General features: G+C 43.7%; 1 protein-coding gene across 2 annotated transcripts; it reads left to right on the top strand.

The window, feature by feature from the left end:
* The first annotated feature begins 1,219 nt into the window (after positions 1–1,219).
* UTS2B (urotensin 2B) lies at positions 1,220–13,691 on the top strand. 2 transcript variants are annotated; one of them, XR_009819527.1, is made up of 6 exons: positions 1,220–1,393; positions 3,661–3,762; positions 6,629–6,666; positions 7,991–8,084; positions 9,792–9,872; positions 13,506–13,691. XR_009819527.1 is itself a non-coding variant. In XM_010195822.2 (5 exons), exons 1-5 carry the CDS (start codon positions 1,270–1,272, stop codon positions 9,815–9,817), a joined length of 384 nt encoding a protein of 127 aa, XP_010194124.1. In that variant the 5' UTR covers positions 1,220–1,269; the 3' UTR covers positions 9,818–10,511. The 2 variants fall into 2 exon arrangements, 1 of the variants encoding a protein (XP_010194124.1); XM_010195822.2 differs by lacking the exon at positions 13,506–13,691 and having other exon boundaries at positions 9,792–10,511.
* Positions 13,692–14,796: the final 1,105 nt, after the last annotated feature.

Here is a 14,796-nt window from a genome sequence, read left to right as displayed (position 1 = left end):
TGCAAAAATCTGAGCCTCTCCTCCTCCATTTTTTAATTAAAAGTAAATATTCAAAGGGATACTATAATGCTAGTCATTCTATAGCTATCCAAGGTACACAGAAAGTTGTAGGGAGAGCTGGGGACCAGAAGCCAAAAGACCAAACATGGAAATAATATCATCTTTTAGTTAAGATGAAGTGCAGGTACCATCAGATGAAATAATCTGACATAATGTGGTGTCAAAAAAGCACACAAAGTGAGTCACTAGGAGCGTATGTACAAGTCAGAGCTTGGCCAAAGTGTAGTACAGATGATTCAGTCCTGCAGAAGAAGCAGAAGTACAGAAAAACGTTTAGCACTGTTACTATTACATTTTTCTTGGTAAGGCTGTAATAGAAAACTAGTAGCAGGTCCCTGGTCAATAGTGACAGCTAGGCAACAAAGAGAAGCCAAACCAAGATGTAGTTGGGACCTAAGAAGACACAGAATGTGTGCAGAGTCCCTTGATACTTTGCTCTGAACTAATAAAGTATGTCTGTGCAGCCAGAACCAGCGTATGACCTTCCACTTCTTTTTTTTCCCCAAGAAAAAAAGGAAGACAGTTGCCCATCCTTGATGTATTCCATATCTGCTGCCAAATCTTCACTCCCCCACTCAGACATCATCCCAAAATAGGGTGTGATGCCTTTCCCGTTGACAAAGCCGTAAGTCACGGTGAGCGAGACATACTCAACGTCTCCCAATCAGTTAAATGAAAAGAGCTCTCCCCCTCTGTTTCCAACCACTGCAGCACTCATTACATCTCACATTAATTAATATAGGCAGAAGGAAGTGAGATGATAAATTACAAAAAGCCATTAACCTGATTCTGTCCAAACTAGTGACATACAATAACTTGTACGTCAGACAAATCTTCCTCGCTAATCGGGGAGCCCTCATGTCTGAGCTCCATTAAAGCAGCAGCCCCCCCAAAAATACCCTTTATGTCTATATGTATGGAACGTATATCAACGTGCGTGGACACTGCGTGCCTGTGGGAACATCAGAATTCATTAGATGGGTCTGATATGAGATATATTGAACAGGTTCCATCTGACGTCTGTTACTGGGTTGTTCTGTCCACTCCCAAAGGAGTGAATCATATTGACAGGTTGAATTATATCTCAAGAGATATTTTTCTCCCCTCCTCCAAAGGCCATTTGCAATCACGGCACATCCACTGCCTCTTAAAAGTGAGCTCATCTGGCAGTGGGTTGCATTGAAGTCCTCCACTGTGCCTGAAGGAAGAATGCTTTTGGCTGGTGGGAATGTGGAGAAGATGGGGTCTGTCCAGCTGCTCCTTGGAGTACTAACCATCTTTACCGTCACTGTCTATATCCCGTCTACACATGGAGAGCATTTTTTACTACAAGGTAAGCTGGATCCAGATTAGATGACACAGGTGGGTGGTTCTCTTTTTGCTTTGCTTTGCTGCTTGTCGTGGCCAATGCAATACTTCCTTATCTGCAGAAGAAAATGAAATGAACCTTGAGCTATACTGAATAATCAGTTAACATGGGTGCTCCCCAAAGGCTTGTTCATATTAGCATGAACTAAAGCTGTCCTTCTGGTCTGCAGCTGGTCATATGACACATTGTGCTAATGAATAAAAATATCAGATATGGTGAAATTTGGTAAGGGTAGCTCTGCCTCTCCCAAAAGAACATTTCCATTAAAATATCAGAGCGTAGCAATCCCAGTATGTACCATATGAGATTTGACAGCTCATAAGCGTGAGTAGTAGGGTGCTACTGAACTTTTTTTATGCACAAAACTTCTTTTTATATGTTCTTCTCCCATAATTTAATCTTAGCTTGAACTTATTCTGCAGTGAAATGTCAATCATTAATCTTCTCTCTTAAAGAGACTTGGCAGTGGGAAAAAAAATGAGCAGCTAAATATAGGTTTGAGAATAACATTGCTTTTCAAATGATTTTTCCTCTTATATCACCTATTTATTTTTGTAATGAGAACTAAAACATTCCTGAGGCCACTCTATCTAAATGCTGCTTCTGTTTGGTTTCCTCTAGTGTTTATATTTTTGGGTTTTTTTTTCTTGTAGCAAATCCCCCAAATGACTAAAAGTAGCTATTTTAAAATCACAACTGTCTTTCAGACTTAGGAAGGAGGTTTCTAGCACTCCATGTTAACTGCAAGTTTCACACAGTGTGCAGCTCTGCTGACTCCCTCGGGTTCATTTCTGGAGATCACAGCCAGGACCAGCGGCTTTGGCTGCAGCATGAGGCAGGGTTAAGCCTGGCCAAATACATGGAGCATCTCTTTGGCCACAGCCTCTCTCCTTCTGCAGATTTCTGTGACTTTAGCTAATGGAGCTGATTGCCACACACTCATAGGCATCCTTAAGACTCAACTGGTACAATGTTTTGTCTTACATATAAAAAATAATTGCCTTCATCCTACCACAGCTGCTCAGTGCTGATGGCTAAACAAGACTGTTTTCTCTTTTCTTACCTCCTTGAAGGCAGTTAGCAGAAGTTCTAAAGATCCCAGAAGAGGAGAAAATAAGCCTTTCTGCATAATTTCTTAGTATTTTCCATCAATTTTGTAGACATCTTCTAGGGCTTTGTAGGGTCTGGGTGTGGGGCAGGGGCATTTGGACCAAAGATTTTGAGGAATGGCCATTCTGCCTGTAAAGTCTGGCTCCCGTTCTGTCCTTCTCAAAAATGAATACAACATGCAAGTTTCAGATGATTCTGGAAATCTGTTCGGCAGAGCTGGGAAGATCTCAGAACCTTCAGGGCTCTGATTAGTTCCACCCTCTGTGTCTGTTGGTTTCTGCTGAACCCTTGACCTTCATAACCATTCATTTGAGGGCATGGCCACAACCACTAAAGCAAAACCACTGAGAAAGATCCCTAAAGGAGCCTCATAAAGAAGTCCAAATTACTTTAAGAGAGCAGCTTGGGGAGATTTTTCCTGGAAAACAGAAAATTCTGCATGGCTTACAGCTACTGTAAGAGGCTTACTTGAGAATAAAAAGATTCTCTTTAAACTCCTCCACACTTTGGCTCCTTGGATTCAGGAAAAATCCTTTAATAACACCAGCAATCAGACAGAGCAGCCCCAAGGCTGATAGAGGGCAAGCATAGACTGCAGGGCTGCAGGGTTTTTCAGCTGTGCTACCCACATGTCAGCCCTCATAAGAAGCAAGTTCCCACCTCTATCAGCCTTGTGAAGATGGATGGTATAAGTGAGGGCATCACCTGTGGTTTTGAGAAGAGAGGATTGCTGTCTGGCTTTGCACAGGCATCTGCCACCTCTGCCTTAAATAAGAGGTCGGGTCTGTCTAAATGGAGGTGATGTCTCCAGCTCTCTGCAGTCATCCATGCTGATGAGGCTGCAGTGAGACTGGCCAGCAGCCCAGATGTAGCAGGAAAGGCCCTCCCTCTCCTTCCCCCCAATCCTGCACCCTTTCACTGCACAGCCCTCACTGCCTGGCCATTTTATTCTGTGCTCACACATCTTCTTCTTCCCCAGAGCTCCTTCCACCCCAACAAAGTGCTGACAGGTGACATTTTCTTTCCATCTCTTAGACTTAATTTTTGTTTTAATGTTGGGGGTGGAGGGTCCATGCTTTTTGTCATTAGAGATCATGAAAGGTATGTTTTATGTGCTGCAGATAACCGAGTGCTTTCAGAGAGGGGAGACACAAATCATGAGGACACTCTGCTGACTCTGCTTCTTAATAAGAAATTTGCATGGCGGAGACCAGAAAATATTGGTAAGTGGAGGGGATGGGCAACCTCAGCTTCTTGAATGTGTGTTTGCATGAATGCAAGGAACCTGCTTCTCAGGTTCCTCAGAAATACCAACTGCTCAGAAAGTGGAAGCACTCAGTACAGTGCCTACGTGTGGTTACTGTCGGATGTTCTCCGTGGACTTGTTTTTACAATGTGATGTAAAGCTGTCCAAAGCCACGTACTCTAGATCCTCAGACATTTAACACTGAGCTGGCAAGGGAGCGTGTGCTTGTACATGAATAATAACAGGAGATGCTGCTGAGTCTCTGTGGCCTTGCTCTCCCTGAGATGTTGTGTGCTATGACCGCAGGACCTCAGGAGCACATGAGGCAGGCAGGATTTTGAAGAGAGTATAAGGCTGAGATCCCCTGAGGGCAGATATAGATTGAGGCAAGGGTAGTGGGAGCTCCTGCTTTCAGCTCATCCCCTGGTGCTGCTGGAAGGGATTGAGGTGAGAGTCTTTCCCCACACAGCAGAGAGGCTAAAGATGAGCTATGTGGAAGCTTTTCCTGTCTGTACTCTGTGAACAGGAATGAAATTTAAAGCCATCCACCTGTGTCTAAACTCAGACCCACTGAAGAGAAACTTGGGCTTTCTGTGACACTACACATAACCATCACAAGTGCCCTGTGGATTACAGGGATCAGGTATTCCCACAGCCATCAGAGCCAGGAGAGAGACTGGGCTGTATGTAGTGGTTTCAGAGCAGGAAACTGCCCTTCCCTGTGAAAACAGCCCAGAATGAGGCCCAGCAAAATTTTTCTTAGGAAAATCCATTTGTCAAAATCCCTAAGTGCTCTTCCCCAGCCTCTTGTTAATGCAGTGAGGCAGTGGTTAAACAATCCTGGGACAAATAAATAAACACAAATAAATCAAGTCCTTATACTAACAAAGGCATTCTTCTTGCAAAGGGAATGCATTCAAGAAATAACATTTTTATGATTGGTTTATGGATTACTGCACTTATTACTCCTAGAGGAAAGGCTGCATTTTATGCCAGACAATTGAATATAATGAATTTCTGAGCAGAGCACAGACAGAGGATTTACAGCAGGCAGTTTCTCAAGGCTTCATCCATAAATTAACTTTCTTCCCCCTGCCTGAGATAATCTGTTCCAAATTTCGACCGCTGTTCATTTTCTATTCATAGCAGTCATTGGCCAGGCTTACAGTTTGCAGAAAGCTGAGTCAAAACAGGCACTTGAAACTCTGAAAGAAGGAAAATAGTGAAGAGTAAAAAAAAATATATTAATTAAAAAAATCATCATCATCTCCTAAGTGGCACTTTAGATGTGTGCATGTGCAAGACTGGCTGCCTCTACCTTTTGGATAGGGAAAGACACACTTAAGAGAAACTGCTGACAGTGCCAGGAACAGATCCCCCACCTCCTTACTCCCAGCCCACCCCCAGACTGTCCCTCAAACTGAGCCCTGATGTACCATTACATCTGCTTAGGAACTGCTGGGTGTTTTTTTCTGTTGTATGACTATCTTTCAGAAAATATTCAGGATTTTTGAAGTAAATAGTTTCCTTTTTGAAAGAGAAACTGAGAAGGCAGTCAGCTTGTTCTTGGCACCCTCCTGCTCAGTTTAAAACATTTAGAAAAAACATTCAAGTCTGGTGATGTGTCTGTGTGCTGAAGTCTTATCTGAAATCAGGGGGAATTATGTCCTAAATCCCCTTGGAGCTGCAGACCAATGCCTGCTGCCACATTAGGAGCAGACAAAGAAGGCAACTCCAGGGCTGGTTTTTGGCTTTCTTGTGTGCACCAGCAGAGACATTCTTTATCCCTTTCCTGGCTCTTCTGCTTATTTTAGTGCATTTTTTTCCCAAACTGGCACTTAGAACCAGCTGATTACTTTGCATTCTCCTCCCAGGAGAACTGCTGTAGTGCAATCACTTAGCTCTGACTGAACTTGTTTTGTCATGGTGCATTCCATTGTTTCATCCATCTTATTTTAAAAAAAAAAATGAACTGCTTTTGACACCAGTCTGTGTCTGGAATGAAGCACCTCAGTCCTCAGGAGGAATGAGATTGAACCCCCTCCGTCTCTTCCTGCAGCTTTCCCTATTGCTAGTCCAGGCCCTTTCCAGTTCAGCTGGACATTTCAGATGCCAATCACAGGTATCTAAATCTCCCCTTGTCCTGGACAGGATATCTCAGGGCACTTCATTCATCCATCTGCATAGTTTTTGGACAGTGTAGTACAGTACTGCTCAGCCTTGAGGTCTCTAAGTCTGATTTATTAAGCTGGTTCCCAGGTACTTGTGTTCCCCTAACACAGAGAACTGTGGAACCCGTGCCCTCACTGCTGTGTTACTTGTCCTACTGTTCCACTCTGATAACCTTGATATTGGCTGACTTACAAAGCAGTAAGTTACACTAAGTTAAATTTGTGTCTTCTGACTGCTGCCTACATGGGAGATGTAAGGATAAACAGGTATTAAAAGAAGCAATTGGAGTTCATATAAACAGCCAGTGACAGAAAGAAACAGCATTAAAGACTTGCTGTTATCAGAACAGAAATTAAAAAGCAGCAAAGAGGTTCACCTGAGCTGGTATCACACAGTATGAGACCTTGGTGGGCCAATTCCCCTAAAGCCCGGTGAACGACAAAGAACTCTCACTCATAATGGAGAATCAGGGTAAAGTCCCATAGAATTCAGCAGAGGAAGCCTGCTTTTCTGTCACTGTTTCTGCTACCATAGATTTGGAAATCACTATCAGGAATGAAACAATAACTAGGTCTTTTTTAACCTTTGAAGAGGCTAAATGAAGAAACTAGCTTTGATTAGAGCTAAAGGAAGCAATGTGGATATTGATGTTACTCTTTCCCTTCTTGCAGACTGGGAGCTGGCAAAGAAATTTGAAGAACTTGAACAGGTAAGAGGAGCAAATGCACACACATATGCATGTTGTTGTATGAACTGTCTTTATGCCTTATACTTCTGTCTTTGCATCCTGCTGCTCTTCATTCTCCTACTATAATGTAAGCGTATACTGCACAGAGAGAAAAACAGAACCTGGGCTAAACAGCTACACAAGTTGGAAAAGATAAAAAAGAGAGCAAAGCTACAGACTAGTGCAATAAAAGCTGAAGCTGCTCTTGCCTCTACCACCAGTGAAAGGCCAACAGAGCAAGCCAGGAAAAAAAAAAAAGGCCAAAGGAATTCTCCATGGAAGGAAAGGGAGGGGAAAGAAGAGGTCATGCTGCCTTCCTAGGCATTGTATCAGCTGGCTGCAATAGATAATGAGTTGAAGTAAGAGGCACAGTCACTGCACATCTAGCCCAGAATGATTTCTGTCTGGGCTCTTTACTCATAAGGGAGGCTCTGCTCAGGGCCAGAGCCCTGCTGTGCTAAGCAGGGTGCACACAAGCCTCAAGAAGAAGCTCCTTCCTACAGCCAGGGCCCAGCAACAGGGAAAGGTATGCAGCAGCCTTGACACAGCTCCCACGGTACCCCAAACATGGCAAGCAGAGGAACTCCTTTTCTTCTTTCTCAGATCAGGTCCTGCTGTTGTGCTGGGTTCCACTTGACACTTTTCAGACCGAAAAATCCCAATGTGTCATGCCCAATGGGAGAGTGCCAGCTCCCATCCTTTCCCTGCACTCCAGTGCTGAGGGACATTAAGATCCAGCTTCCCGGATGCAGCACTGCCAGAGCAGAAGACTAGATGATTGCCATAGATAATCTCAGTCTAGTAGAAAAGAGTGGTTACAGATAGAGAAGAAATACTATGGACTTTCCATATTACAACTAAGGGAAATTATCAAGAACTGTGAAGGAGGAAGGGAAGGGAGAGACAATGCAGAGCAATGGAGAAGCAATGCTCTGTGCTTCAGTGGATGGATGCTTGGGAATGTCCTGCCCCAGCACTGACTTGACTTATAGAAGTGCAATATCCTTCTAGATAGCTTCCTCTTTACAGGGGTTTGCACCCTGGGGTGGGGAGGGAGAGCAAAGAGGCCCCACGCTGCTGCCACCAAAGAAGCAGCTTAATGGAGAAAGGCATAAGTCAGTATGAATGCTCCAAAGGCAGATCCTCCTAGAATAGTGGCATGCCAAGGAAGACCTCACCCTTCCCAGTGATGCTGTTAGCCAGGTTGCCTGTATCTCCTGCCTTTGAGCCACACTGCCCTTGCTAGCACACAGTGGAGCTTCTCATGATGGCACTTTTGTTTACTGCTGTGTTCATGTTTAAACAGCTGGAAAAGTTGAAGGATCAGCTCTCAAATGAGGAAGGGTCAGAGGTGGCCTATGCCTTGGAAAGTCTCTCAGCATCCCCACCCAAAAAACGTGGTAAGTTTTGGGTTAGAGTCCTTCAGCCATCCTGTCCAGCTCTCACCTCCAGGGCTTCCCTTCTGCAACAAAGACAGTGACAGTGAACATGTCCCAAACACGCTGAAAAACAGGTTGACAGTTTTTCTATCAGTCCTGGCCTCTTTAATAGCTGGCCAGTTTAGCAGCTAGTGAGAAGGACTGGATATCCAACTCTGCTGTTGGGGCAGATACACTGGATCAACACAGCCAGGACCTCAGTGGAGGCAGTCAGTGTTGCATCCCTCTTTTCACAGAGGAGCGTGGGTTACATGAGCAATGAGTGTCTGTCCTAGAGGGAGTGAGCTCTGTATGAACATGTCCCTGCAGTGCACCCGTTGCTTTGCTCTGGGCACAAAGCTAGTGCTGAAGGCATAATGAGGCAAGTGGACTGCATGCATTGTCCTCTGCCAAGGTCACTGCCTCCCTACAGAGGAAAACGGATGGCTTGCTTGTGCTGCTGAAAAGCAGCTAAAGAGAATGCAAAAACAACCAGTAATGCAGGGAGTTGAGATCTGGTAGGTCCCCAGGTTGGCCTCCAAGATTTGTCCAGTCTGTATCCAGTGACTTGGTAGCATATTGCACAAACCAGTGCTACTGCAAGGCTGCCCCTCACAAGCACAAGGACAATGCCATTCATGCTGGCTTTCAAGTGGATTCCTCCACAAAGCGGTGGCAACTGTATACCAGAAGTCACTGATGACAGATCTGGCCTAAAAACAAAAGAGCTAGTTCTGCTCTTACCCCACATGCTCTGTGCACATGCAAGCTGACAACCTGCCAGACAGCCAAAAGAAAATCCCTTTGTGCAAGGCTTGCTTAAGTGCTTAGGTAATCCTGCAATTTATAAGCAACCCTGGAGGCAGCCATTAATTTGTCTAATCTAATTCGTGCCCCCACCAGTCTGGAAGGTTCAAATGTAGATGAAACTACATTAGGTTTGAATCTGAGTCTGCCAGCAATTAACGCAGAGAATCTTTGTCTTTATCTAAAGTCCTTCCAGCTTGGGAAGAGCTCATGTTTCAGTATGAGCTGATTCAGTAGAAGCTGTCTCCCAAGTTCCTGCTTTGAAAAACCAGTTAGAAATCTCTTCTCATGCTTGACAGTAGGAGCCTCACAGAGCATTCAAAGAACAGGACACACTAGTGATAGATTTATTTTTCCCAACATCAAAATGTGCATTCTTCCCTAATCTAATCTTCTTAGAAAATCCCCCAGAGATTAATGTTTTTTGGAGGACAGTTAGCATCAAAGTGATTGACTGGGTTTAGAAAAGATAAAAAATTGTAAGGACCAGATCTGGTCTCTCCAAGGGTATCCTGCCCTTCCAGTCAGCCACAGGTGAAATAAACCTGCATGCACCTCTGAGGCTGCAAAACAGCTGCTCAGTAGGCATGAAAGAAAAAGTTGATTCCTGTATTGTTGAAGCAGAGAAAAAAGAAAGGAAAGCCCTTGTAAACCAAGCATCATGGAAACAACTTTATGCTATAAGCAGCTGAAAGAAACACCTTCTAAAAGTGTTATATAGTGTCAAAGCTAGTTACTGAGTTGTGCCCAGAAAACACAAAGCTGGCATCACATCCCAACTCTCTCAAGACATGGGGCTTTTGAAACCCACTCCAAGACTAGAGCTGGAAGCTGGCAAAAGTCCCTTAAATGCTAACATCCTTCTTTTGTATCCCTTCCCAGCTTGCTTTTGGAAATACTGCATCTGAAGCCTTGACAGGACTGGAGGATGAAGATGAATCCTTCCCCAGACTGCCTTGCCGGGTATTAATGTGTTAAGAGTTTGTTCTGTTCTCTGATCGTGCTGCTGCTAACTTGGACATCTTCCATGACCTCTTCACAGCCAAGTCTAACAGGGACTGTGACAAAAGCTGGTAGCTTGCTACCACTCTCTACTGTTCCTTCCTTCCAGGTTCAACCTGTCTTCAAGTCTTCTATTTGGAAGATGCTTTCCAACTTTCCTTGCTGTTCTCTGTGTGCCATTCAGTCTGCTGCCACTGTACACTCTTCCCCTTCTCACCAGGTACCCCCAAAGCACCAAACACTGACTTGGTTCCCCTGAGCTCGGGCATCTGCCCACGTCTGTAGGTGTTGCTCACAATTGTGTCTGAGTTTCCTGTCACCTCGTACAAGCAGGTCTATGATGACCTAAAACCGGCTGCTGGGGCAGGAAGGCAGACTGGATATAATGTGAAGGGCTCAGTGCTGTCTGCCTCAACTTGCTGAGCCAGAGCTGCTCCTCATTATGTCTCATCAGCTTACACAGTAGGTTTGGGGGAGGACAGGCACAGAAGTCTGGATCCTTTGGATATCATTCCAATAAAGATTTTTTGTTGCACAGAAGCACAGACTGTTTTGTTTCTCATTCCCTGCAGAGGCCCAAGGGGCAGTGCATTTCCCTTGATGTAGGGTCTTGTTACCTCAGTGGTTCATAGGAATTTTACATTGGAAAAAAGGTTCCCATGAAACACTTAGGTATAGCAACACTGGCCTGTTCCAATGTACCTGAGGAAGAGAGGCCTTTTCTTCTGATCAGAACTGGGAATGAGACTTGAGTCTTCCTCATGAATACGTGTGGGCTGACATCCTCATAGAACTGGACCAGACCCACTGATTTCTACCTGCTCATCCCAAAGAGATGTTCTGAGATGAGATTTTTGGCTTATCTGGCTGATCAGTCCAGATGCTAGCTGGCCTTTTCTACTACAGGGTTATTTCTGCCCCTGTCTGAAAGGAAAATACGTCAATCCATAAGCAGTCCCTACATATATGCATCTTAAGTCATGTTATCCATGTTTATTTGCAAAAACAAAGGACCATGTTCCAAAGGTGTAAATCCACAATGAAACTTGATGTTAACTGTGAGGTTTCCAACAGTGTATATGAGAGTAGAATCTGGTAGCCACTATGAATATGGGGACTCATTTTGACCAGGGTCAAACTATCTCTCCAGCCCTCTCAAGCCATGATATTTAACTGTTGCTTGTATACTACATATTCTTCAAAATTTTACCTCTCTCAAAGTTGTAATTACCATGTTACATTCATTGCCTTGGGCTCTGGCAAGAAGCACATGCTTACCACAGCATTACTTTGTACATACTTCATTAACAGGAAATCTATTCATTCTATTATAGGCTTAGCCAGCATCTACTAAATAAAATTGCCTTGATTATAGCAGTGAGGTCTAATGACACGCAAAATACAGTTTGCTGTTAAGATTAATTCATTGTTATTTCATTGGTAGTGATTTAGAACACACTTCTTATTTTCTGTTGCTCTTTTGCAAGTGAAAAGCTATATGGGAGCATAGCTTCTCATACCCTCACAACAGCACCAAATCCAGGCAAGAGAAAGGTCTCTATTAAAGAGTATGGTGCTCCAGCTGAAAGGGAAATGTATTAAAGAGCTGAACTGAGTGCCCCAAGTTGGTGTTCAGCCCATATGCTTTCAATTTGCAGGAAATCCCAGTGCACTGAAAGGCCAGAGCTGCAGACTGCCTTGTTGCCTGCTAGCTGAGGCCGTGCCTGCCCGACCCAGTGTGACAACTCATCAGCAAGCCAGGAAAAGGAGTACAGCCTCTGTGGCTATTTAACAGCTTGCTCTGACCCTAGATGCAGGAATTCCCTGGAGTGCAATGCACCATTCTGCTTGGCAATGATTTTACCACACGTGGTGTGCTACATCCTATCAGTGCACTTTTTAAAATGCTTGTGGTACTCCAACTACCCCACTATTTCCTCACAGGAACTATTTGCTGCTGTGTTAGCTGCTTCTGCTGGAGTCATGAATAAATGTTGAGTGCAAGAGATTTACTAGTTCAAAGCAAAGGCAGTGATGCTGTCCCTAGGCTCATCCTCAATATGTCACTGTGGGGGGCTTGTCCTTTCTCTTAAACAAGCAGAACAGTAGCTCTTCTCTTCCTCAGGTGTCACTTCCTTCTGCTCACACCTTACCAATCCTTGGGTAGTTACTCTTGCTAAGGTTAATGACCCACAGGCTGATTATGAAATTGAATTAAACTTAAAGGGATTTCTCTTAGACATTCTAGTAGACCGTAATGATTTACTTGCATCCTTCCAGGCATCTGAATGGATTTGCAAACAGGCAGCACAGGGCAAATCGAGCGTGCCACAGATGCTGCAGTATATCCTCATTTCACATTAGTTGACCTCCATATTATGCACAATGACTGAAGCAATCCAACACTGTCTACAAAAACAAACTGTGGTGTTCAGCCTTTCAGACATCATCATATTTTAAACACCTATCAATGCAGGGATTTTAAAGCATGCTTCTTGTGCTCTGTGGTGAATGGGCCAGAATAGAAAGGCTGTTACTTTCTCCCAGGTAGTCCATGCAATGAGGTGGGAGCCAAGAACAGGACTGAAACTTCCAGCTCTCATTTCCAAGCAACAGACACCTTTGTACTGCTTAGCTTTCATTATCACCCTTTGTGTATTTCTGCACACATCTTAAAGGCTTTAAAACCCATTTTTATTTGGAAGCTCAGGCTAATACCTGCCTACTGTTAAATACTTCTACAATGCAGCAGTTTCTTTGCAAAGCCTCTGTGTTAGCATTGGATTCCTCTGATCTGGATCTCTTAAAGTATGTCACCAATGACTCTGCCCATGCTGCTTTTGACAGAGAGCTCTATGAGTGGCCAGGTCATCACTTCCATAATCTACCCATGCCCTATACATATGGCTACTTTCAAGAGGATTATCTGCAGACTTTCTGGATGAGCTCAGTGCAATTAGGTAGCTGTTTACTAAACCTCAGCAAGGGCTCAGCGAAGGTGGTGGCAGTGGACTGGGTCTGAGTTTGTCTGAGACTACATTTGCAGATTTGCTTCTAGCATAGACAGAAATTCACTGTCTCAAATTAACCACTCTATATCCACCTACTCAATCCAGCTCTTGAAGCCTTCACCTGTAAGCTTAAAGGCAACAAATAACCTCTGGGACCAAGAGAAAAGCAGGGACCAAACCCCCGAGATGGCTGTATATGGACATACAGCCCTTCTTTCTTTCTAAGACTCCAAAGAGGTTGGTCCAGGAAGCATCTGCAGTGCTTTACCTCACATACAATTACTGACAAGCCACCTACTGAAAGAGGAATGGTCACCCAACTCACCTGCAGAGTGCTCTGCTTGATGGGAAAGATGCGGGAACCTCTTAATGCAATTCACTGGTTTATGTAGCTGCTCTCAGCAGCATTAGCCTACATGGGAGATGTCAAGAAAAGCAAAGTTTCTTACAAACTTTCTTCAGCTAAGCCAGTTCTGATGTCAGGGCTGGACTGTAAGCAGGAAGGAAAACAGGAAAGGCCTCTGCTATGTGACTGAGGATTGCCTCCCCTCAGACATTGATTTGGTGCTACTTTCCCTTCTAGGTGGAAGCCTCATCTCCTACCAGGGCATGAACCAGGGTGGGTGTCCCAGTCACAATCCTCACAACACCTTTAACTTCAAAGACTCGTTGACTTCCTAACTCCTTTCTTTTAGCTGACTGAGGAGCAGAGTGTATTTTTCCACATTTTGCTACCTGATGGCCAGGTGCTTTATGGCTCAAATTAGTAAATTAACACTTAATCCCTATCTTCAACCTTATTCTGCCTAACACATAGTGTTTGGCAAAAATGGGGGTTTTTTTCCTTAGTCCTGCATAATCCCTTTCTCAATGGATCTTCTTTCACAATGCTAAGGATAATTTGTACCCAAGAATAGCAATCCAAGGAATTTAGCTGACATGGACCAAAGTCCAAGAAGGAGTATGTAAGGTTTAGAAAACATCAGCTGTGAATCTGAGCATCAAGATATCATTAAACAGCTCTTTTCAGCTATATCTTCTAATCTGGAAAGAAGTTAAAAGCATGAAACAGGATTTAAAATAACCTGTTATACTCTGAAATGGAGAGGACATGTTTACATTTTACCAGAGTGAGAAATACTTGAACTTTCAGAGCTGGATGTCTGCATACACAAGGCATAATCATCAAGAGACTAAAATAAGGCACACGATGCAGATGGCCTAGGAAGTAGATGACTTCATATTTGGATGCTATCCTGTGCTGTGCACAGGGAGGAGTGAAATGTACTCATCAGCTTAGAGGAGGAAACTAAAAGTGTCACCACATTTCAGGATCTGCCATACAATGAAAACATGTCTAAATATGGTGTAGAGATAAGACAAAATCTACTTAAAACATCAGGATATATACCAAGGTGTTGTGGCAGTTCTTACTGAGACCAAGTCCTGGTGAAGTCAGTAGACACCTCTTGAACAGCAGATCAAATAAATTCTAGGTTTGTCCCATAATTACTAAATCTTCCAAAAATACATCCTCTTAAAAGAAACGTGCAAAGCAAACTGTCTGCTTTTCTGCTTTCCATGGACTGCTGTTGGCATCTCTCGAAGTTTTATTTTTGATCCAAAAAAATCTAACAGTCCTTGCTAAGATAATGAACTTCTGTAAGTTTAAGAAATAAATGCCATGCAATTAAACTATATACATGTTTTCTGTTCCCTCCTATCAGTGACACCGTGCACTGAGACCTTTCTGACCTGATGAATTGAATTTGTTATTGTTTGTAAATGCAACGTTCATTAAATGCAATGTGAAACAGATTTTGCAGGAGGTCAGTTCCATGAGTGTTGTACCATTAGTCAATGACAAGACATGC

Source organism: Colius striatus, chromosome 12, assembly GCF_028858725.1.
Source record: "Colius striatus isolate bColStr4 chromosome 12, bColStr4.1.hap1, whole genome shotgun sequence".
In the NCBI taxonomy this organism is placed as follows: domain Eukaryota; kingdom Metazoa; phylum Chordata; class Aves; order Coliiformes; family Coliidae; genus Colius; species Colius striatus.
Note: the sequence above shows the minus strand (reverse complement) of the source record. Positions and strands in the feature narration are given on the sequence as shown.

Coding starts and splice junctions, on each gene's coding strand:
- UTS2B (XM_010195822.2), top strand. CDS start 1,270: ATGCTTTTGGCTGGTGGGAATGTGGAGAAGATGGGGTCTGTCCAGCTG. Junction 1,394..3,660: donor AGAGCATTTTTTACTACAAG/GTAAGCTGGATC, acceptor TATGTGCTGCAG/ATAACCGAGTGCTTTCAGAG. Junction 6,667..7,990: donor AATTTGAAGAACTTGAACAG/GTAAGAGGAGCA, acceptor ATGTTTAAACAG/CTGGAAAAGTTGAAGGATCA.